The 24,144-nt window shown below is 43.8% G+C and overlaps 1 protein-coding gene, 1 long non-coding RNA gene and 1 other non-coding gene across 6 annotated transcripts in view; 2 read left to right on the top strand and 1 right to left on the bottom strand.

Moving 5' to 3' along the window:
* WAPL (WAPL cohesin release factor) overlaps window positions 1-13,998 on the bottom strand; it is a 75,791-nt gene extending 61,793 nt beyond the window's left edge. The window contains exons 1-2 of one of the 4 annotated variants that reach the window (XM_067710320.1): window positions 13,928-13,998; window positions 10,312-10,832 (exon numbers count right to left, since the gene is read on the bottom strand). In XM_067710320.1, the coding sequence (XP_067566421.1) occupies window positions 10,312-10,810 (499 nt within the window). In that variant the 5' untranslated portion in view covers window positions 10,811-10,832; window positions 13,928-13,998. Of the gene's footprint in view, window positions 1-10,311; window positions 10,833-13,070; window positions 13,226-13,504; window positions 13,803-13,927 lie in introns of those variants that run through there. The other 3 variants (XM_067710318.1, XM_067710319.1, XM_067710317.1) reach the window with 3 other exon arrangements.
* LOC137209518 (U6 spliceosomal RNA) lies at window positions 1,536-1,642 on the top strand. The gene has a single exon (XR_010936074.1). It is a non-coding gene; the product is annotated as a U6 spliceosomal RNA (small nuclear RNA).
* Window positions 13,999-14,107: 109 nt separating the features above from the next.
* Window positions 14,108-20,310, top strand: LOC137209114 (uncharacterized). The gene is made up of 2 exons (XR_010935900.1): window positions 14,108-14,232; window positions 20,032-20,310. It is a non-coding gene; the product is annotated as an uncharacterized lncRNA (long non-coding RNA).
* Window positions 20,311-24,144: the final 3,834 nt, after the last annotated feature.

The raw sequence follows: 24,144 nt of genomic DNA, 5'->3' as shown, positions 1-24,144 counted from the left end.
TAGCAATAATATTCATCCACATATACATGAGCTAATTGAAAAAAGGTGCCACGCATATCATTAAGAGGTGTATTTCCAATAAACTTTGCCTTTAAGACTCACAGCAATCACATTTGATCAATTATACACTAATAATTGTGGTCATAACTTAATCTAGAAGAATTTTTAAATACTTAAAGCATCAGAATCACAGAAAATTCTTAAAAGTTTACATTTAAATTTATAAACATATTTTTGTACAAAGAATTATGAAAAGATGACCGTTAAAAGACATATTCAGGGGCTTCCCTGGTGGCGCAGTGGTTGAGAGTCCGCATGCCGATGCAGGGGACACGGGTTCGTGCCCCGCTCCAGGAAGATCCCCACATGCCGCGTAGCAGCTGGGCCCGTGAGCCATGACCGCTGAGCCTGCGCGTCCGGAGCCTGTGCTCCGCAACGGGAGAGGCCACAACAGTGAGAGGCCCGCGTACCAGGGGAAAAAAAAAAAAAGACATATTCAGGGGGCTTCCCTGGTGGCGCAGTGGTTGAGAGTCCGCCTGCCCATGCAGGGGACACGGGTTCGAGCCCTGGTCCGGGAAGATCCCACATGCCACAGAGCAACTAAGCCCGTGCGCCACAACTACTGAGCCTGCACTCTAGAGCCCACAAGCCACAACTACTGAGCCCACATGCCACAACTACTGAAGTCTGTGCACCCTAGGGCCCGCGAGCCACAACAAGAGAAGCCACCGCAATGAGAAGCCTGTGCACCGCAACGAAGAGTAGCCCCCGCTCGCCGCAACTAGAGAAAGCCCACGTGCAGCAACAAAGACCCAAAGCAGCCAAAAAAAAAAAGACATATTCATTAGGATCAAATTCTAAAGGGCAAGTGGGATAGAAATACAATTTCAAAAAGGATAAAGGGTGCTGTAAATCTTCTGGCTGTTAAAGAAAAACTTGTTTTTTTTTAATGTATGAAAGTGAACAGCAAATACTTATGTATTTGTAAGCAAGAGGTGATTACAATAAAAAACAGGATAGCAATTACTTTGAGGTGAAGGAGGGGACACAAGGAAGAGCTTCTGGAGTGGCTGGCACTCTTCTGTTCCTTGATGTGGGTGGTGGTTACAACAGTGTTGATCTTATAATAATTCACTAAGCAAAACATGTATTTCTAGATATTTTATTATATTGTGTGATTTTCTGTATCTGTTTTATTTTACAATAAAAAAGTTAAAGAAATCACTATGATACCTATTGCATGTCAGTTTTATTTTAAAATGCCAATATTTACAGGAAATTATATTATTTATTATTTTACAGAAAATGTATATCCTTTGCAAGCATTTCAGTATTTTCGTGACCAGCAATCCACACCTAGGCTAGGTACTTGCCCCAAGAGGAATATGGACATATCTCTACACAAAAACCTAAATGGAATTGTAAGCAACTTCATTCATAATCGCCAAAAACTGAAAACCCAAATGTCCTTCAACTAGTGAATGGATTGTGGTACGTACAATGGAATACTAGTCAACAATAAAAATACTGATACAGTGCTCGCTTCGGCAGCACATATACTAAAATTGGAACGATACACAGAAGATTAGCATGGCCCCTGCGCAAGGATGACACGCAAATTCGTGAAGCGTTCCATATTTTTGGCATGGACATATATACACTACCAAACGCAAAATAGATAGCTAGTGGGAAGCAGCCGCATAGCACAGGGAGATCAGCTCGGTGCTTTGTGACCACCTAGAGGGGTGGGATAGGGAGGGTGGGAGGGAGGAAGATGCAACAGGGAAGAGATCTGGGGACATACGTATATGTATAACTGATTCACTTTGTTATAAAGCAGAAACTAACACACCATTGTAAAGCAATTATACTCCAATAAAGATGTTAAAAAAAACCTGAAACATGCAACAACGTGGAATACTCTTAAAAGCATTATGCTAAATGAAAAAAGCCAGACTGAAACTGCTACATACTCTATGACCTCAGGTATATGAAATTTTGGAAAAAACAAGGCTGCAGGAACAGAAAACAGATCAGTAGATGCCAGGGTTGGTGGTGGGAGAAGGGACCCACCACAAAGGAGCATGAAAGAGCTTTTGACAAGAGGGAAGTAGTCTCTATCTTGATAATGATTACCTAATTGTGTACATTTCCACTTTTTTTTTTTTTTAGATATTGCACCAGTTATCTTCTACTTGCCCTTCCAGATGTACTCTCCACCCTGATCTCAGCCCCGGGAGGCTGACCTGTAACAAAGTTTCCTTACCCTCAGGCTTCCCTCGGGTTCCATCTATGAGGAGCCTCAGGACAGAGGAGGGAAGGAGCAGAGTTAGGTTCAAATACTTTATCCTCAAGCACCCTCCTTATGAGGCCCCTTCAAAAGAAGGATACTGCTCTTCTTAAGGTGGCCTCTAAATGGCCCAATTAATCCCTTGCCCCTGTGAAACTGGGTGATAATAGCTTCACTGCAGCTAACCCAGGCTAGGCTTTCCCTAACATTCCTCCCACACCTTTGTAAATAGCCTAAAACCCTCCCGGTTTGAGCCTAACTGGGGCATGCCATGTTTCCAAGTGCGACCTTGACTGATAAATCAAGATGAAAACTTTAAAAATATATGAGAAGGCAAATACATCTTGTCATCTACCTTCTCCTGTACTCTAACACTCAAAATGTACCTGCACTTCTTTCCCATCTCCTAATCCAACAACCCACTACCCCCACCCCCCGTACCTTTTAAGTCCAGAGTATTCAGGCCTCAGTGAAGAGCAAACTCACACACACCTGGGGGTCATGCCCTCTATCACCTCCTTGTCCTAACTGAAACCTAAGGATGCTACTTCTCCTGCAGTGCCCTCTAGTATCTCAGAGAAGGATGGCTTGCCCTTTATAAAACTATTACTACTCCCCACTCTTATAAAAGCCCATTCCTTTGAGGCTTGTGCCACCTAGTTACCCTCTAATATTCCTCATATCTGTCATCTAACAACCTTATTCTTCATTAAAGGATTTTACACAAAGATTTATAATCTACCCCTGCATGCCACTTTCGCTATCATCCTGAATTCCACCAAATTCCAAACCCCTAACCTCCCAGTTTCTTAATCTTCTCCCATCAACAGTCTTCTACATTCCATCTGTGCCACCAGTTCACAGTTTCATCCAGGAACTTGTCATGTCCTAAAATGCTTCAACTTTCAAATATTAAAAAATCAGATAACCCATATTTTAATCACTACCAACTATCCAACTTGCTTGTTCCAGTAATCCTATTCTTGGCTTTTATTTAATAAGACTCTCAGTATACTGACCTCTCTTCTCTCCTTTCTCCTACCCACCCACCCTGTCCAGTTAGTAAACTTTAAACTGCACAGTCCATCATTTCAGTCACTCTCTGGTTGATAACCTAAATTCTTTCTTCTCTATCTGTTCATTCCATATCTACTCAGACAAAATGCCAGTCCAGGGTAATTCTCATTATTCTATCCAATTCTGTATTTTGTGCAGGTTCTGGCTAATAGGGCCTACTAAAGAAGAGGGGGAAACACACATACTCAATGGGGAGATCAGCAACCATGAGTTTTCAGTGATACAAACTTCAACTAAGGCATCAATAATGTCCAGAAATTCTACTTTCTCCCTAGACAGCTCCCTCCTTTTCCACTTTCTGCAACATCTATTTGAACCCTTTGCTCCTCCCCTCCAGCCACCACATACCCATCCTTTTTTCTATCTCCCTTTCAGAGATGACTTCTTTTGCCACTTTATGGAAAGAAAGAAAAAAAAGAAGCTTTTGTTCATAAACCACCTCATCTTCCATCTTCCCATTAAACTCACATTTTCACCCACCTTTCCTCCTAGCCAAGAAATGCAGCATCCCTTCTCCTAAGACCACTCTCCCCCTGGGTTTTGGATCCTACGCTTCAAGGCTCCCTTGTGTAATCAAACTTTCCAGAACCCCTCATTTATCTCTAGCTGCCCCTTTTCTTCTCTCCTTCAAACATCTTTAACAAGTTGTGTACACTTGCCAACCCCATTTCCTAGCTGTGTACTCACTGCTCAGACCACTTCTATCCAAGCTGTAAAATCCAATGCCTGCTTTGTAGTCCTCATTTTCATTGATTTTACAGCAGGAATTCCAATTCAGTAGATCCTTCATGAAACACTTTTCTGTTGGGTTCTATAAAATATCACTCACATGATTTTCCTTCAGGTACTCTAGTTTCTCCTACTCAATTTCCTTATCTAGTTTTTCTTCCTCTTTTCTCCATCCATTAAGTATTGCAAGTTCTTCACAGTTCAGTACTTCTCCTTACATTCTCTGTAATGACTTCCAATCCTGTACTTTCAAATAACATTTATATGCTGATTCACAAATTTATCATCGCTAACCAAGACTTCTTATCTAAGAAGTTCCATACCAGCAGATCCTGCTGCCTCTTGAACATATCTCACAAATATCTTAAACTCAATGTATCCAAAACTGAACTCACGAACTTCCCCTCATAAATGTCCCCTTATCTCAATGAATGACACTACAACATACTCAGTTGCTCACATCAGATACCTGGGATTCATTCTTGATGTCTCCTTCCTTATAGCCCACATCACCAAGCAGGTTCACTTTTATCCTTTCCCAGTCACCAGCAGGTCTCAAGTCAAATGTCAGTCTTGCCCCCAGGCCTCACTCAGACGAGGTAAATTAGCCTATATTTCACAGCATCCTATATTTTTCTGTCATTTTCTGCAGAAAATGTTTGTCTTTATTCAATCTGTCTTATTCTTTATTCAATCCATCTTGCCCACTAGAATGTGAAAAAGCAAGATCTTTTTCATGGACATACACCCAACACCCGGCATACAGAAGACACTGAAATTATAGTTGGATGGTTGGAAGGAAGGCATCCCCACAACTACTTATGAAAAATTCATCCTCCTCTACCACCAGAGGTCTGGAAAAGTTGAGGACTATTTCCTAAAGAGTCAGGGGCTGAACCATAAAAATATACAGTGCATCATCTTGTTCTAAATTCTAAGAATATGGAATACATGTTGAAAATGCTCTGAAAAACAACAAACATTACAAAAATGTGTTGCCATTGTTTTAGAAATACTTATTTATCATAGCCAGCAGAAGTCAACAGTTCCATCCCTAGAGGACAGAGACTATGCTTACGGTTTTCTTGTACCAGCTCATGGCTGGTATTCAACCTGGATCTGAGAAGAAACTTATTAGTGATTACCTGCGCTTGTGTTACTGCTCAAACGCTAAGAATGAACCTCCTTTCACAAAGAAACTCCTTTACAAGAAACTAAAGCTCTACTTTAAAACAAAATGTATTTACTTGAAATTACAGTGTCTCAGAATTTGCATATTGTTAAATTTCCATACAGAACAAAAAATTAACAAACAGAAGATACCTATTAACTATAAAAATAAGGTCAGCTTTCTTCAGCAAGTATTATAGGTAGTTTGGCCTCTATTCTTATTAAAAAGAAAATTACTTAAACAGAGGCAAAAGATAATCCATAATTTGTTGTCAAAGTTATTTCCAACATCAAGAGAAAACTCATTGTATAGTGACAGTCTGTTAAATATAAAGCTTTAAATATGATAAAATTAAGTTCACTCACATCAGAATACAGCAGCACTGTACGAAAAGAACACTTTGGATGTTTCTCAGATCTTCCACTTAATAGTTCAAGTTATTCAACTTCTCTGAACTATGCTTTACCCGCTCTAAAATGGGAATAACACCTGCCTTAAATAGTTGTGATTAAAGAGCAACTGATACATAAAGGGCTTAGAACAAAGTAACAACAGGCATCTTCTCTTCTCTCTTTTTTTTTTTTTTCTTTTTTGGCCAGCTTTGCACCTTGCAGGAGCTTAGTTTCCCGACCAGGGATTGAACCCATGCCCCCTGCAGTGGAAGCACAGAGTCTTAACCACTGGACCACCAGGGAAGTCCCTTATCCTCTTCTCTTAAAAGAAGCTGATTTCAGGTACGACAGGTATATTCTATATGACAAATACATTCAATATCTAAATGAAGGCAGGTAACTCTTGCTGATGCTGTACTTGCAGAATTCTTTAGTAATCCTTATTAATCACCTGTACTTTATCCAATGAGTAGATGACAATCTCCTCTCAGGTCACAAGTTCCTGGCCTACTTTAAGCTTTCAGGACGAGAACAATTCATTTCCCTTTCTAAAAACCTCTTCAGTTCTAAATCAAAGTTGCTAATTTCCTGACAGTAACAGCCCTCTAACTTATACAAATACTCAGTACAGCTTTAAGCAAATGGAAAAAATTTTATTGGCTACAAAGACAGTCATGCAAATTAAGAGCCTATGCCATAGTTATCTCAATATTTGGCAGGAAATGTAGACTGAATCCCAGCTGGCTAGCAAGGAAAGTGTGCCAAATAGAAATACAAGTCTTTACACACTTTATTCTGGAGCCCAGATTAAAAACCTGTAGCAGAAAGCACAAAGATGGAAAATAGAAGTAGCTGCATATAAAAGGCAAGAGAAGCTTTCTTTTACCCCTAATGCACATAGCCCTGGATTCCAAACTTTATAAGAGTACTCCAAGATCTCTCAAAAGGTCAAAGTTTTAGGCCCTGCTAAAAGTCATTTTTAAGTGTCGCACTTGTTTGAGGATTCACTGGCTTTAATGATAACTGCAACTGAAGTATCTACAGATAAAATAACAAATCCTGAAGCTGCTTTAAAATAATCCAGGAGAGGGACTTCCCTAATGGCACAGTGGGTAAGAATCCGCCTGCCAATGCAGGGTACACAGGTTCGAGCCCTTGTCTGGGAAGATCCCACATGCCGTGGAGCAAATAAGCCCGTGCGCCACAACTACTGAGCCCTCGCACCTTAGAGCCTGTGCTCCACAGGAGAAGCCACCACAACGAGAAGCCCGCGCACCGCAATGAAGAGTAGCCCCCGCTCACCCAACTAGAGAAAGCCTGTGCTCAGCAACAAAGACACAACGTAGCCAAAAATAAATAAATAAAATAAAATAAATTTTTAAAAAAATCCAGGAGGCAGAGAGAGTAGTGTCTACAATAGATGGAACAAGATTTGCCATATACTGACAACTGTTGAAGCTAGAAAACAGGTACATGACGTTCTTTTTAACATTCTATTTTTGTGTGTCTGAAAGTTCCACACTAAAAAGTTTTTTTTCTTAAATCAAGGTTAGGATGTTTTAGCAACTCAGTCCTTCCCTGTAGTTCTCATTCAGTTTGTAATCTTGCTTCTGGTTCCCTTACCCACCAAGCACCTATTTGGAAAATAGCAACCATCATATTTTATCATGACCTCATTCTGGGTTTCCTCTTCAAGTAAGCCATAATCTTAAAAAGCACTATCTGGTATGAAATATTTAAAACAAAGAATTTTAATAGTACCTAAAAATTAACTACATACTACGCCATAAAGAGATCTACTTTAAAACTTAATGCCAGGAGATATGATATAGTAAGTCTGAGCTTGGATAAGTCCTTTTCACTGATGTGACATAATTCTGCAGCAAAAATGGTATGAATGAGCAGGAACATTCCACTGGAAGGATACCAAAGAAACTGACTTGTGCACTTTGAACAGAATAATCATAAAATTTCCTGTACATGACCTGCAAAGAATTTCTGAGACCAAAATAGGTGTACAGCACTTTAATCTGAAGTCCAAAATTTTATCATTCTCAAAAGATCTCTAATTCAAAAAAGGTTTAGGAACCACTCTAGATTTACAGAGACTCCTTTCATCAAAACCTTAGGTTTGAATTTCTAAACTTCAGCTAAAATGAGAAGGTTTTCTGAATGATAGCAAAGGCAATGACAATCTGACAGACATAATGCAAGAAAAGAGTCTAGGCACAGAGAAATGCCCAAATTTTAGAGAAGACGGGCAAAAAAGGAAGCTCATCATGTATAGAAGTATTCTCAGAACTATAACCAACTTATAAACATGAACTTATACAGGGTTTATAAGAACAATAACTTTTACATCTTAGGGATAGGATAAGACCATGAGAATTAAATGCACTCCTTCAAAGTTCCCTTCTTATCCTACAGCAAGCTACCAGGGTTGCTGCAGCTCTGGATGGGTGAGGGAGAGGAGAAAGTAAGAAATATTTATAGTGCTACACCATTCCCTTTCTACTAAGGGTGCCTTGCGAAGAAAGAAGGAAGAGGAACAAGATGTTCTTGAACATCTATTTTCTCTATTTTAGTATATATTTTCCCCTCACAAACCCATTACAATGGAGTTTGGATTTCCAGTCAGTCCACAGTATCAGCACCAGAACTACAATTTAGCTACATTATACTGGGAAGCTAATACCTCATTTCTACAGAAAATTATGTTTCCAGTTCCCAGTGAACAACTTCAAATGGCACTCTGGATATATATAGATGTAACATGAGCAAAACTATATAAGCAATTGCTGCCTATGAATATTTCACTTCCAAGTTCCTGTTCTCCCTGTACCTAAACATTTATCCTATTGATGATACCCTCTGCCTGCCAGTGATGCCCCCCTCTCCTCCAAAGACAGCACTTGGGAAAGCTTGTGTCTGCGCACCTTGACCAGTTTCACCACTTCCCCAGCCTCATCTTCCCTCCTCCAGCCTATCTGTCCCATACTGAGGACTAGAACACTGGATAACTGACTGGAACAGCATTCCCAGAGCCTGGCACAGTGGAGGACACAAAGTAGGTGTGCGTTTTGAAAAAAATCAATAAATGAATCTCATTCCAATTCTGCCACTACCCAAACTTGGACTGTTACTTAATCTTTTTGAGTCTCATCTATAAAACAAGGAAAGCTGAATTAAAGTTCATTTTGGCTCAATGGTTCTATGATTAGAATACACTTTTAGGAGCTTATCTGGAAAACAGCTTTTATGCTCTGTTTTCTAATGAAAATTTAACCTAACCTTAATTTATGAACAATGTTTCAGGAGAAATGTAGGAAAAGGATAAGAAGAGCCAAATCAGAATTAACCAGGAGGACCAAGGGAATGACAGTAACAGCTGGCTCATCCTCTCATCCAAGGGTGAGAAAAAGAGTGAAAAATGTTCAGGATTTTTTGTAAAACTATGCAAGGCAAAGTATTTGAGGTGCCTTATAGTAAGCCCCCAAAGGACAAATTCCTCTACAGAATTCCGAAATAGGAAAGTTTTGTCTTTACCTCCTTTTAAAATATGAGCTCTCTGTAACTTTTTTTTTAAAGGCTGCGCAGCATGCGGGATCTTAGTTCCCTCACCAGTGATCGAACCCGACCGAGCCCCTTGCAATGGAAGCGCCAAGTCTTAACCACTGGACTGCCAGGGAAGTCCCTATGTAACCTTTTATTATCACTAAATTTTGTCAGGAAGTCAAGAACTAAGGTTTGTTTTAGACCACAGTGCAATCCTTATCCTATTGCTGATAAGGCACGCAGGCTGTCTCCCTTGCCATCTCCAATCTAAGCTCTTCAGTCTTTTAGTTAATTGCACTTTTTATCATTTATTATTGTAAGTCTTAAATCCTTTACATAAACGAGTTAGGGGCTTCCCTGGTGGCGCAGTGGTTGAGAGTCCACCTGCCGATGCAGGGGACATGGGTTCGTGCCGGGAGAGGCCACAACAGTGAGAGGCCCAAGTACCGCAAAAAAAAAAACAAAAAACGAGTTGGGGTACAACTGATAAAATACATTGTTTTAAGAACAAACACTAGATGCCAGGTTTACAAATTAACATTTTAAAAATACAACTGGTTTTGTGGATGAAAATCTATTAATACAAGTTGCTACTGGCACCAGACTCCAAACTAATTTCAATTTGCTCAATTCTTTGTTTCCACTCCATACTTCCTTAATCTTCCTAGTTTTGGAAGAAAGTGTTAACTCCTAAACTTAATCCTCATTGTAAACGCTCATCTCAGTTTCATTATCAGTAACCATCCAAATCCTCCACAGTAATAGAAATGAGATACTGTGCAATCCCAACACAACAAAAAGATGTTTCTTACTTCAATTGGAGTTAAGGATTAATGAAAGATCACTCCCAAAATGTACTGTGGGTACAGTCTGGAAACATTAATTTCCAAGTTGCTTAAGTAAAATTTCAACTCCTAATTGGTTTCTTTAATTTCTTAAATCTCTTCTACAAAATTATCTTTGGTCCCCATTAATTATTAATGCAGAAAAAAAACCCCAAGAGGTGTAATATTTCAGAATCTAAATCAAAATCATTTAACTAAATATTAGCTTACACAAAGCTCTCCTGGCTCAGAATAAAGAAAATCAAAACTTACCTGAAGTAATTAATTTAGCACAGCTACTTCTGCTTGCATCATCATCTAAGACACGGTTTGTGCTCTTTTCTTTCCCAAGCAAAGTATCCTCCAAACGTAAGCATTTATCAGATACAACAATGTCTTCACCCATCACATGACTAATTTTGCTATTAGTTTCAAGTACAGAAGTGACGTCTTCCAGCTGAGCAGCTTCACTAGATTCTGAATAAGAGGAACCTTTACCCTGGGCTAAATTCTTTGAAGAAACTGGTAGAGACTCGTCATCACTGTCAAATCCAAAAGGATCTCCAGTGTCTTCTTCTTCCATCTTAGGTTTCTTCGGAATTTCTTGGATATCCGGTTTGAAATTGGGCCTCTTCTGTCCTAATTTAGCCATAAATGTGGTCTCTCCCCACTTTGTGCTAAGGGTGGTCCGTTTGTTGGAAAAGACTTCATCAAACTTTGAACTGCCATTTCCTCCTTTCCTACTGTATGTTTTCCCAAATCTGGATGTCATTTTGACACCTGTTTCATATTCTCTGTGAAAAAAAAAGTAAGAAAATATATAATCACCAAATATTTAACAAGTAAATATGGCTTTTCTCCCCATATGGCTTTTCCACATTCAAGGTACAAATCTTTAAAAACGGTTAAATAAGGGGAGGGAGTATACAGAGAGGGGCTCATTTTTTACTCTACATACTTCTGTTAATCTTTTTTACGAGTACATATTCATTTGCTAGTTTCAGAATAAGAAAGCCTAACAACTAACCAACTTATAAGCCAGCATTCACAAAACCAACTTATACTGGAACACTGATTTCTTTAAAAGTTTCAAATTCATCTACTTATTATTCTCATATCACTTTTACCATAAAAAATAATCTGAATAGGCTAATTACCCTTAATATAAAATCTTAAGCACAAAATGTTAATTTTTTTCAGGATTTTAGAGATGTCAAATAATTGACTAAATATAGTTCCTTGAAATTTCAGAGCACTTACTCATATAAGGGGGAAAAAGTCAGAAAAATGGTGCTATTTTCCCACATATTAGAACCTGCAGCTTTTAACCCATCCTTAAAAACCTGATTTTTGGCCTAATGTAATATGAATTATGACTTGAAAAATATTCCTTACTTGGTCATCTCCCTTAGTGCAAGAAACCGTATTTCTTCTACCTTCCTTGTCTCCATAGTGCTGTGCTCATTTGCTGGAGCTAGTGAACTCCAGCATATTACAATGACTGGTCCATGGATTATTAAAAGAAGCAATAGAAACATGTAACTTTATTTTCCTCTTTGCTTGAAGATAGGATAAATTGATTCATCTGATTTATCTACATACTAAGTACTAGGACAAAAATTTCAGGGCAGTAAATCAAGAGTCAAACATTTTTAAAACAAGTTAAAGTACTTCTTAAACACTATCAATCCTTATCCATTTCTTACACAATACAACCATCAGAATGATATTTTGACCTATACTTTTCAATGTTTTAATCTGTAGTTTATGTTTCCCTTTATCAACTTAAATTCTCCCAATTTATAGGGAATCCCTATAAACTCAGTTTGATATATGCATGTGTGCATATATATATTTAGTAAAGCAATTTCCCCTCTAATATTTTGGTTAGAAGCCAATTCTAATTGGACAAAATAATACTTAATTTAGTCATCATACACATCTGCTTTAAGAGAAAATAATTTGTAATTGTTCGAAAATCTTTTAACATCTCACAAAACTTTCTCCTTTGGGAAATCTATTTCCCCTTCTACTGTAGATTTACACTAAAAAATCTTGTCTTTCTTGTTAAGAATAGCTAAAAAAACTAAGTATATTTAGCAGGTACAAGAAACACAAAATAATTCATTTCTTTTCATTCCTCCTGGGATGTAAAGCCCTGATCTACAGATCTATATTTACACATACACCAACAAAGCTGGAATGTTTTGGATACACTAACACGGTAATTACCTAAAAATGCTGACTAAAGGCCAAACCAAAAATCTAGACTTGGGCTACTTTAGGCCCATACCAGAAAAACTCATGGCAAAAGTGGTCCGAGAACCATAAAGCATTAACTGTTACAACTTGAAAGTCTGCAGATGAATATTTGATATTAAGGAGTGAATTATTTCAAGTTACAAGAAAATCATGCTTATGTTTTTTTTAAAAAACCCATGTCTTTAACAAATATATACTGAAATACTGATGCAATAATGTCAGTGATTCTCTAACTTGAAGGGGTGTGGAATGGAAAGTGCATAGATGAGAAAAATTTGGTTTAGAGTTAATAACTGTTGAATCTGAAAGATGAATACATGGGAGTTCATTACACAATATCCCCTACCTTTGACTGTCTTTACAGTTTTCCACGTCTTTTTTTTTTAAAGTCACTAGACAAACTATTGTGATGGCATTATCCAAGCCTCGAGTGTAAAGCACACAGAAATTCAAAAACAAGTGTGTAGACGTATGTGACATTGTACTTTCAGTATACTTCAAGAACACAGGCTATCTTGCTCAGGCTTCAAACGCCAAAGATTACCCTAACCAAAAAGGAAAGAATGATTCACAAGTAAGTCTTTTCTGTCGGTGGGCCTTTGCCCCAGCCCAAAGCCAGGTCGAATTTTCTGGGAAGTGCGCTAGGATAAAAGGTCCTCACACTTAACCCCCAACCAAATCCAGCGTCTTTCAGATCTCCAAGGGCTTAGGGGCTTCCACGACGGAATGAAAGCCGGAAAAGCCAAACCTCATCACCCAGAAATCCTCACCTGGGGGCGGCGGTGCGCGAGGAGGTGGCGGGGAGAGGCGGCCCCCCTCCCGGGGAAGCTCACGCAACTTTTCTCCTCCCCACCCCCACCTCCCAGGAAAGGGATGTTGCTTCCGACGCCCCGGAAGCCTCTGCCACCGAATCCCCAGGGCAGTGGAAGGCCTCCGCGGCGGCCAGGGGCGGAGGAAAGGCGGCAAAAAATTCCGGCCTGAAACCAACGCACTTGACCGTGCCTGGGGAGGGAACTAAATCAGCCGTAGCCCAGAAAGAACTCAGAATAAAAGGGAAAAGAGTTCTTCAGATCGTTCCCCTGCCCAACTTCCTCAGAGGCCGGGTGGGTGAGGTACAGAGACTTCCATCACCCCCTCCCGGACCCCTGCCTCCCCCACCCTCGGCAAGCTCCGGGCCTAGGCAGCCACCCGAGACCTCACTTACCCTCGGCGCCTGGCGAGTGCTTTAGCCTCGGGCCGCCTCCGCCTCTCCCGCTCCCAACGGCCCACGGGCGGGCGCCGGAGCCCCGCGCGGGAGAACGGGGCCGGCTGGTGAGCGAAGAGAGGCAAAGGGCTCCGCCACCGTCAGAACCCGCGACTCCGCTCTCGGTAAATAGGAAACCCGGTGGAGGGGGGGGAGGAGAGGCGGCACCGCAACTTCCCTCCCCGCCTCGAGCGCCGCCGGCCGGGCCCGGGCCTAGGCCTCCCTGGCTACCGCCGCCGCCGGAGCTGGTACCAGAGCCCGCTACGTGCCCCCAATGGGCCGCCGCCGCCTCCTGCGCCGCCGCTTCCGTCGGTGAATGGTCAGCGCTAGAGTTTGAACAGGGCCCTGAACCATCTCAACGCCATTTGCGCTCCCGGCCCCCACCTCCTTCCTCCAACAGCGGCTCGCTCCGTCACTCCGCTTCCCACAGGCCCCGCGCGGCCGCCCGACCCCGCAGCCAATCGCGCAGCTGCTTACTCAAACCGCCGCGCAGGCGCCGCGCCCCGCATGCTCCGGCGCCCGCCATTGGGCCGACCGCGGGGCCCGACGGGAGTTGTAGTCCGGGTCCGCGAGGTCGCGGCGCTGAGAGCTCGGCGCGGGAGCTGGCAGCGGGAGGAGAGGTGGCGGCGGACCCGGACGGCCCGGGCTCCGGAGCAAGTTCCAGCTGCTGGCCCTGCCGGGAGACGCAGGTGCCACGGGGGAGGGCCGGGGGCGCAGTGCAGGCAGCTGTGTCAATCGTTTCCCCTCCAGGGACTCGCCGGTGTCAGGGGACGGTGGGTTGTACAGCTGCGCCTGGCCTGCTAGGGTCGCCGCCTGGGAGCCGGGAGGCTGGGAGCTCGCGGCTCCGTGCGGCCCTCGACCCGTCCTGGCCGGTGCTGTACCTGCGCAGTTAATGACAGCGGGAACTGGGAGGCCCGGGGAGCTGGGCAACCGATCCACGGTCGCGGCCTGGAGCGATGTCAGCTCGGCTCTTTATTGTGCCACCTGTATCCCCTCGGTCCTTACCTTCGTAGTTCTTTCTCCCTCTGTCCATCCCGAACCCGTTAAAAGTGACCCCTGAGAATATTGGATGGTATTAAGGAATTATCGTTAACCTTGTTGGGTGTGATGACGGTAATGTGGTTATGTGAAGGAGAGAAAGGAAAAAAAAAAAGACGAAATACTAAAAGTTTTGACAGATAAAATGATCCAGTGTCTGGGATTTATTTTAAAATAACTCCTACAAAAACTGATGGAAGGAGGATAAACCAAGCCAGTGGGGTGTTTTCCATTGCTGATGCTGTGTTATACACGGGCTCATTCCAATATCTCTACCTATATATCTGAAATTTTCCATAATAAAAAATTTAACCAGTGATTGCCTCTGGGGAGGACAGGGAGGTGGCGGATGATGGGAGATCATTTATTTTTCTTTATACACCATTTTGTGCTGTTCGAAGTTTTTTCCGTGTCAATGTATTACCTCTTCAGAAACTCGGAAAGTTTTAGTTTTCCTTTTTTGTTTTTAAGGCTGCGGAAGGAAAACCACGTTAAGAGTAGCACAATTGGTTCCTCCTAAGAGATGTACATGATTCTTTGGGCTCGGATGGCACTGCTGTTAGGTAGGCGGTGAATGGAGATCCACTTGGGAAATTAGAAAACTACTAATTGCTTTATTTGAAAAGCCCGCCTCTTCCTCCACAAAAGGTAATTTGCTTTTGAATGCACCAGAAGTTACCAAACTCCTCCAATATATTCGGGCAACTACAAACAGAAAAAATAGTTCAGACATCCTGTAGCCCTTCCCAACAGGAATTTAAAGTGGATTTTAGTATGGCTGAATTGTTTTACTTTTGCACAACTGCTTGCAAAATTTACATTCCGACATTTACAATTTCCCAAATATATCAATACTTGATTGTATCAAAACCAACTTTTTTCTTTTTTTTTTTTTTTTGGCTTAAACAGTAGAAATTTATTTCTCACATTCTGAAGGCTAGGAAGTCCAAGATCAAGGTGCAAGTTGATTCTCTTCCTGGTGAGGACTCTCTTCCTGGCTTGCAGATGGCTGCCTTCTTGCTGTTTCTTCACATGGTAGAGAGAGATGATTTTTGTCTCTTCATATAGTGGTTCTACCCTCATAAACTAATAACATCCCAAAGGCCCTACCTCCAAATGCCCTCACATGGGGGTTAGGGCTTCACTATATAATTTTTTTTTTTTCAAAACCAACTCAAGTAGCTTATTCTAATGGAAGTTGTAATGAGTCTGCGTGTTCCACGGCATGTGACTTTTATTTGGGTCAGTTTTGTCTTTTTAAAAATTGGCATAGGGGCTTCCCTGGTGGCACAGTGGTTGAGAGTCCGCCTGCCGATGCAGGGGACACGGGTTCGTGTCCCGGTCTGGGAAGATCCCACATGCCGCGGAGTGGCTGGGCCCGTGAGCCATGGCCGCTGTACCTGCGCGTCCGGAGCCTGTGCTCCGCAACGGGAGAGGCCACAACAGTGAGAGGCCCGCATACCGCAAAAAGAAAAAAAACATTGGCATAGGATCTTGTTTTATCAGTTTGTTTGAAGACTGCCAGCAGAGGTGCAAGCTGCACTTACTATAATTATTTAGATGACATGGTGGTGGGTGCTAATTAAGGGGTAATTATCATCAGAGGCAAAGGCTAAGATCAAAAAGCTGAAAGTGGTGGGGAGACAGTTGCAGGATCTTTCTGTAAAAGGGTGCTGTGAACCCTCCGGGACCAAATGATGCCCTCACAAAGCTCATTATGCCCTGGCCTGGCTGGTGCTGGGCACTTAGCTGGGTCAGTGACTTTGCATGAAGCTGAAGTGGAAAAGTAAAATTTTTAAAGAAATAGCTAGTCCGTGGAGCTCCTTTTGAGGGCTTTTTGTGTGGTCGTTGTGTTAAGTAATGGAACTTAATGTTCATTCTTGCTACTCCAAGAGTGACCCCCCAGCATAGTCAGAACCTGGAAGCCTTTTGGGTAATGCAAGAATCCTTGTCCCCTCCCCAACTCCCCTGAATCAGAATCTGTACTTTAACAGGATTCCCCCAGGTGATTGGTCCACATGTTAAAGGTTAACAAGTACTGTTTTAAAGTATACCCATAGCATTTGACAGTAATCTAATTCTTTTTGTTAGGATGGGGGAGAACATTAAGAACCTACTATGCATCAGATATGATATCAGGCTCTTGAGGAAGTCTTCATTTGCATCTCTACCTGTTATCTTTATTTTACAAGTGAGGTAATGGAAACGTTGGCATTTGCTCCAGGTGTTGTAACTAATGAGGAAATCAAACTTTTTCTTAAGCATTCAGGACCCATTATTACTTTCAGATCTTGAATCCAGTACATGATTTGAAAAATAAATTGTGTGTGTGTGTGTTAAGTCTGTGGAAGCTTGGTGTATGAATACCGAAAAGAGCTGTGCTAGGGCTCTCCACCCTCATGTGTCCCACACTAAAGACAGGAGAGCCTGCCCATTCCAGGGCCCCTCCTAGAGGAGGTTCAGACTGTGGATTTGCAAGCTGTACCACCACTTTACCCTTTACCTCCCTGGTTCCACTGAGGCTAACAAATGCTCTGAAGGCTCCACCCCATTCCCTTGCCATGGCCCTGAGTTCCCTACCAGAGTGAGTGAACTGGATTCCAGTGTGGATAACACATCGGCAAGCAGCTTTTTGGGTTTTTTTTATATTTTATTGCTTTTGTTTTCTTAGTTCCCTCAACTTATACTCCTGCCCATTCCCCATTCCCACCCCCTAGGTTGGTTCTCTTCACTTCATTTGAATCTGTGCACATACATACCCAGTAGGTGCTTTTTTCTTTGCTAGAATGCCTCTATGCAAAGCTCTCAGATGTCTGATTTTTTTTCCATTAAATTTCCTATGTATTTCAGAAACTGAAAAGGATCTAAGGCAAGCGTGTACCCTTTGATGCTGCAGGCTGTCCCTGTATGCTGCCTAGAGGAGCACAGCATCCCCACTACCTTGAGTTCCACTCAGATGGACTCTAGCTGAAAAAAGAAAATCCCACAAAGAAAACTAATAGAATAATCTATTCTGCCATTGTTGTGCCTTTGTTTTAGCCCAGTCATGGGAACTGTCAGAACTGGAGTTGCTAAATAGAGCTATGCAGTCTTTCTCTGATAATGTGTAGTAAAATGTACTACAACTTATATAATTCAGTTCCAAGAACTAGAGGTCAGAAATTACCACATCGGCTAGAGGAAATTTTTCCTTTTCATGGAATGTGGAATAAAATTATAAATCATACCCTTAACATTGTAGCGGTTGTATTACAAGATGGGCCCTGCCCTGCCTTTATCTCTCTGACACTCTGCAACCCTTCTCTCTGTTCCGAGGAATATTGGGCTGATAGGACTTTTTTAACTAATGTCCCCCTGACTAGCCTATTTTAAATTGTAACACACCCACTCTCAAATGTTCACTATTCCCCCCCTTATTTTTCTTCAGGGCATTTATCTCCTCATCCAACATATCACATATTTTGCGTGTTTATCTTCCGTATGAGGTTAGAGATCTTTGCCGGTCTTGTTTTCTGCTGTATCCCTTGCACCTGGAAGAGTGTGGCACATAGTAGGTGCTCAGTAAATATTTGTTGAATAAATGGCCCCATTTCTTTCTTTTTTCAATGTAAGATTATATCATAAAAAGAAAGTGACTTGAAACTAACAACAGTTTCACATAAATTGTGGCTCCATAAGTTGATGACTGGGTTTTCCCAAGTGGGAGGGAGTGCTTTCTGGAGCTACCTTTTGTTCTTGCTTTGGATAGGTTTTCATTCTGAGAATTGAGGCGATGAATATTACTACAATCCCAATTACCTTGTTTTCTGGGATAATTGGAACATGTTCTCTGTAGATAGTGACATCCTTTGGGGAATAAACTGCTGTCTAGGTAACTGAAAGACAAAGCAAGGGAAATTCCCTGGGGACAGGCTGCCTGACAAGGATTGGTACCCAGTCATCTCTAAAGGTCTGGCTACCTGACTCTTGTCTGGAAACAGCCCTCTTCTCCCCAAGGTCCTCACCCCTAATGCTCTATGATACCCTTCTCCCTCAACAAAAACCCTCCTGGGACTTCCCATCACGAAAACTAAAATCCAAAATCCTTACAATGGCCTATAAGGCCCTGCATGATCTGGCCCCTGACAACTCCTATCCCTTCCCACTTTGCCAAGCCTGCCTCTGTCTACTACTAGAACCTCCCAGCTACTGCCTCAGGGTCTTTGTACTGCTGTTCCCTCCACTGGTCCTAGAGATAAGCACAGGACTCAAGCCCTCACCACTCAGGTCTTCGCTCCAGTGTCTCCTCAGTAGCGTCTACACTGACCATGCTATTTAAGTTAAACCCCTCACCCTGCTATCCCCACACTCCATATCCTTTCCCTCTGGTCTTTCACCATAGTAATCATGTTTGTTTTACATATTAACTTGTCTGTTTGTTTCCTTCCACTAGAATATAAACTCTATGAGGACAGGGATTGTTGACTTTTCACCCATATATGCCCAGCACACCTAGAATAGTGCCTCACACACAGAAAGCATGCTGAAAATATTTGTGAACTAAATACCTCGTAAATTATGTTGAACTCTTCCATATCTTTACTTATTGTTTGTGTGCTTGAACTACCAATAATTGCAAAAGGTATCTTGAAACCTCCCACTGTAAGAGGAATTTTGTCAGTTTCTCCCTACAATTCTATTTCTGTTTTTATGTTTTTAGGATATTTTTTTGGGCACATAGAGTTTAGCATTGTTATAACTTCCTGATGGTGTTGAAAGCTTTTTAAGTAATATGGGAGATGAATTGCCAAAATTGCCTGAATTTTCCACCCCTCCCTGTACACACACCTCTTGCAATGTGTCTTTCCAATTCCTCCCAGAATCTGGGCTGGCCTTGTAACTTGCTTCTGCCAAAAGAATGTGGCAGAAGTGATAAATAGTTCTGAGCCTGAGCCTTCATAAACCTTGAATGCTTCCACATTCTCTCTTGGATCCCTGCCTCCACCATGAGAACAGGCCTGGGCTAGCCTGCTGGAGGATGAGAAGCTATATGGAAAAGAGCTGAGGACATCCTATACCAGTCAACAGCCAGCAGACCCCAAACAGGCAAGCCCAGCCAGGATCAGCATAGCCACCCACCTGACCTGCAGCTGCTCACAGATGCATGTGTGAGCCCACCTGGGCCCAGAAGAACTGCCCAGCTGACTTGTAGACTCATGAGCAATAATAACTAGCTATTATAGTAAGCCTGTGAGTTTTGAAGTGGCTTGTTATACAGCATTATTGTGGCAATAGATAATTGATGGTTAATGCCTCCTCATTTGGGTCGCAGCCTCAGAAAGGCTTTTCCGACTACCCAGGCAATCTAAATCTGCCTCCCAGTCTCTGTATAATACGGGTGTATTATTTTCTCAATAACGCCTATCACTCTCCAAAATGATTTGTTGACTACTATCTGTCTCCCACACTAGACTGTCAGCGGTATGATGTCAGAGACCTTGTCCACCTGCTCATCCTCAGCATCCAGCACGGTACTGCACTGTCCAGCTGTGTGTGTCCACCAAGCACTGGAAATGTGGCTAGTCCAACCTGAGATGTTCTGGAAATACAAAGCACTGGGTTTCCAAGGCTTAGTACAAAAATTGTGTATATAAAGTATCTCAATTGTTATACTGATAAAAGGTTGAAATAATAATATTTTGAATATATTGTGTTAAGTAGAATATGTTATTAAAGTTAATTTCATCTCCTTTTTACCTTTTTTAATGTGGCTACTAGAAAAAGTAAATTTGTGACCTTGCATTATATCTTTATTAGATAGACAGAATCTATAGAAGTTGCTATAGAAGGTCAGTAAATATTTATTGAAGGAAAATGTAAAAAAACAGACTTATGGGGCTTCCCTGGTGGCACAGTGGTTGAGAGTCCGCCTGCCAATGCAGGGGACGCGGGTTCGTGCGCCGGTCCGGGAAGTTCCCACATGCCGCGGAGCGGCTGGGCCCGTGAGCCACGGCCGCTGAGCCTGCGCATCTGGAGCCTGTGCTCCGCAATGCGAGAGGCCACAACAGTGACAGGCCCGCGTACCGCAAAAAAAATAGACTTACCATGAATCATATACCCTCTCACATAAGTCAATTATCCTCTATTCCGTGTTTCCATAGTTCTCAAAAGTAGATACAGAAAACCAGGCATGTGGAGTTTTGGTCATATTAGAGTTTTGTGCCTCTTTCTAGTAAGTCTGGAAAATGGCTATGATGAGTGTATGTATTGGAAGTGTTGAAAAAGAATTCTGATAGCCGTAGGCAGGCTAGAGATTAATATCCTTGAGATGGAAACAGTGGCAGAACAAGGCTATTGAATGTCAGTGAAGATCTGCTTGGGCTCTCCTCCTAGGCAGGAGGCAGTGGGATGTGCTGCTGGGAGAAAGATCCATCCCAACAGTGAGGTGGTGTTAGCTGACTGCCTAGCTACGGTGACAGGAGGCAGGCCTCTGGGTTGTCACCTGCTCTGAAAGCCAATCTCCCTCTGACTGCTGCTCACCCAAGCCAGGATGCCAGGGTGATTCAGTTTCAAGTATTTCACTTGCAGGGCAAACGATAGTGTGGTAGTGACATTACTGTCTCTACTGTCATGTAGTAGAGCCTCAGGAGAGCATGTGAGAAAACAGGTGAGCAGGCTTCCAGGTGCTGAGTTTACGATGCAGATTTCCCTACATCTCCTTTTCAGGGATTTTGGTTCTATTATCCAGCCACTCTGCTGATGGGAAACTTAAGGAACACTGTCAAAGATAAATGATTTGCCAAAGATCACCCAGCTACTTAGGTGTCTGTCTTTCTCCAAAGGTCACAGGCATGAAGCATGTACTATCCTGGGCCCTTAATATCAGGCCATGTAGAGGAACCCTATAGTTTTGCTGTCCTTTTAAGCCAGAGGTTCAGGCCTGCCTGGAAAAGTAAGAATCTGGTTGAGACTTTGGGGGTATTTAGAGGAAGAGGCCAGGTTGGAGTCAGGAATGGACTAGTCCTTGCAAGATAAAACAAATCTAGGAGACCCTAGGAGATATGTAATCTGTGAACACCAAGGGTAGAGGGGCAGACAGGTGTCTACAAGACCAGGCTTATTCAACAGTTTGGGGCCACAGTGCCTAGTCTTACCCAGGTGATATACAATCTCTTCCCACCTTGTCCATTGGGTCCTCTGACAGCACCCAGATGCTATTACTGGGATAGAGAGCGGGCTCCTCTACTCTAAGCTGTTCCTCCTCCCTTCCCTGTGTCCCTCAGCTGGCCCAGGGGATCCACAACTTGGGACAGAGGAAACACAGGAATTGGGATTTCAAAGAAATTCTTATGAATAACCTGGGCAGGGATTTCTTCCAGTGACAAACTCCAGCTCTTGGGTGAGAGCCCTCCTAATCTGTACATACCCCAGCCTGGCCCATAGTTTGGGCAGCTCAATATTCTCTGCGCTGAGGGACCTCTCCCAGGAAAGTGGGAAGGAATTCTTTCTTTTATGTGACTTGCTTCATCATGTATGAGTGTTGTTGGCTCTCATAGTTGAAAAATGATCATTTCTCTGTTGGGTTTTCCCAGCTTGAGGAAAAAGCTTTTGGAAGGCCAGGCAGCGCCTGCTTGGAGGGTTTAATGGATTAAAGAATGTTGAAGTTGGGCTTCCCTGGTGGCGCAGTGGTTGAGAGTCCGCCTGCCGATGCAGGGGACACAGGTTTGTGCCCCGGTCTGGGAGAATCTCACATGCCGCGGAGCGGCTGGGCCGGTGAGCCTGCGCATCCGGAGCCTGTGCTCCGCAACGGGAGAGGCCACAACAGAGAGAGGCCCGCGTACCGCAAAAAAAAAAAAAAAAAAAAGAATGTTGAAGTTGGGGAATTGTGGGGGCCTGGCAGCGTTCCAGGACCACAATGGCGCCCTGGCGACCTCCACAGCCTCTCTCCAGCACATATGAACCCCGAGCCCTTTAAGTCATACCTGCACAACTGGAACCCCATATCCTATGCGCGCATCCCGATTTGCTCTCATCCCGAGAGGACGGGTGGAGAGTAAGTGATGTACCTGTTCTAGAAAGAAACGTTGATGACTTGAATCATCTCATCAAAAATTAATCCATGTGAAGGGATTCGAACAGTGACTGGCAGAGTGTCAGCGCTGCCAAAGTGTTCGCGGGTACTATTATCATCGCTAGCAGCTGGGCTGAGCAAAGAATCCGACAGGATGCTATTTTGGCAATAACCCGACAACTATGGAATGTGAGCAGGGAGACACAGGTCAAGTCTTTTAAAAACACCAGTTGTGACAACCCTCTGTGTCCTCCCGCTAAGGAGGCCGGGCGCGTTAGGCTCAGGCCTACGGGCCAGAGACACAGAACCTCGCGGTGGTCGGGACTTACCCCAAGACATCCGGAATTCTAGCGGCCACTTGGCGGTGGAGCTGCGGGCGGGGATCTGGCCTGATAGCACCTGGGCGGGGCCTGGGCTTGGCTCCGCCCGGGCGCGGCGCCGCCCCGCCCTCTACCTGTGGCCCGGATTCCACCGTGCGGGTCGGGGGGCAGAAGTCAGCGGAGCTGGGGCCGTCAGCCCGGAGGGTGCAAATAAGGGCCTGTAGATTGGGAAAACTTCTCTCTCTTGGAATCTGTGCACAAAGGAGTCTTTTTAAAGCGAGTGGCGGGACTGTGTAATGATTTACCCGCGTTTGTCCTAGTACACCTGCCTCTCTTTGAGACCAACAAATGTTTACCCGGCTCCCACCCAAGCCAAATGCTGGTTTGTTTATTAATCCCAGAGGCTGCAGCCTGCTTTCAAGGAGACAGATCCAGGCCTAAGGGAAGCTTCAAAACATTAACATTTCAAATGAATGCGCTCCGTAATTGTGGGGGAAGGGTGCGGAGTGGGGGCGGGATTCCTCCGGCTGCTTCTCTCCCGGGGCTCCACTGTGCCCGGGGACCCGGCCCGGTATTTACAAGACAGAAGGCGCCGCTTGGGGCCGCCTTTGTTGTACCGACGACCTCGCGGGCACTTCCCGGACTGACCGATGGCCCGGCGGCTTACGCGGGGCTACTCGGCAGTGGCCCGGGGAGCGGATGGGGGATGATGAACGAAGGCGGGTCCTTGGGCTCCCGCCGGCGGAAGAACGCGGGGCAGCAGCCTTCGCCCGAGCACACCGGCTCTACTGACCCGCACAGTGGTCGGGAGCCGCTGGGGACCGGCTAGCAGCGGCAGGATTCTCCCGTCCACCCCCAGCTGGGCTTTGACCTCCTTATCTGAGGCTTTTGAGTCCAAAAGGGCTTAGCAACGACTGGCACTGAGCCAGCCCGGTTGAAGTGGACACCCACACCTCCGTGCCTCCCGCCCACAGCGGGTTTGGCCTGTGCAGCTCAGGAGGGAAGTGTGGGAGTGAACCCGCGGTCTGCAGCGGGTCCTGGGCGCCGGAGGCCACGCACAGTGCCCATCGGGCCACGCACCATGCTACCGGGGTCTCTGCTGCCGGATGCACGGTTCCTGCACGTTTTGCCGCTGTCCCCTTTCCCCGGCGCCCACACCTGCCTTGCTTCCTCTGTCCTCCCGAAGCTGATCA

The sequence above is a fragment of the Pseudorca crassidens genome, chromosome 16 (assembly GCF_039906515.1).
Source record: "Pseudorca crassidens isolate mPseCra1 chromosome 16, mPseCra1.hap1, whole genome shotgun sequence".
Classification (NCBI taxonomy): Eukaryota; Metazoa; Chordata; class Mammalia; order Artiodactyla; family Delphinidae; genus Pseudorca; species Pseudorca crassidens.
The sequence above is the reverse complement of the archived record's forward strand: the minus strand, read 5'-3'. Positions and strand labels throughout refer to the sequence as shown.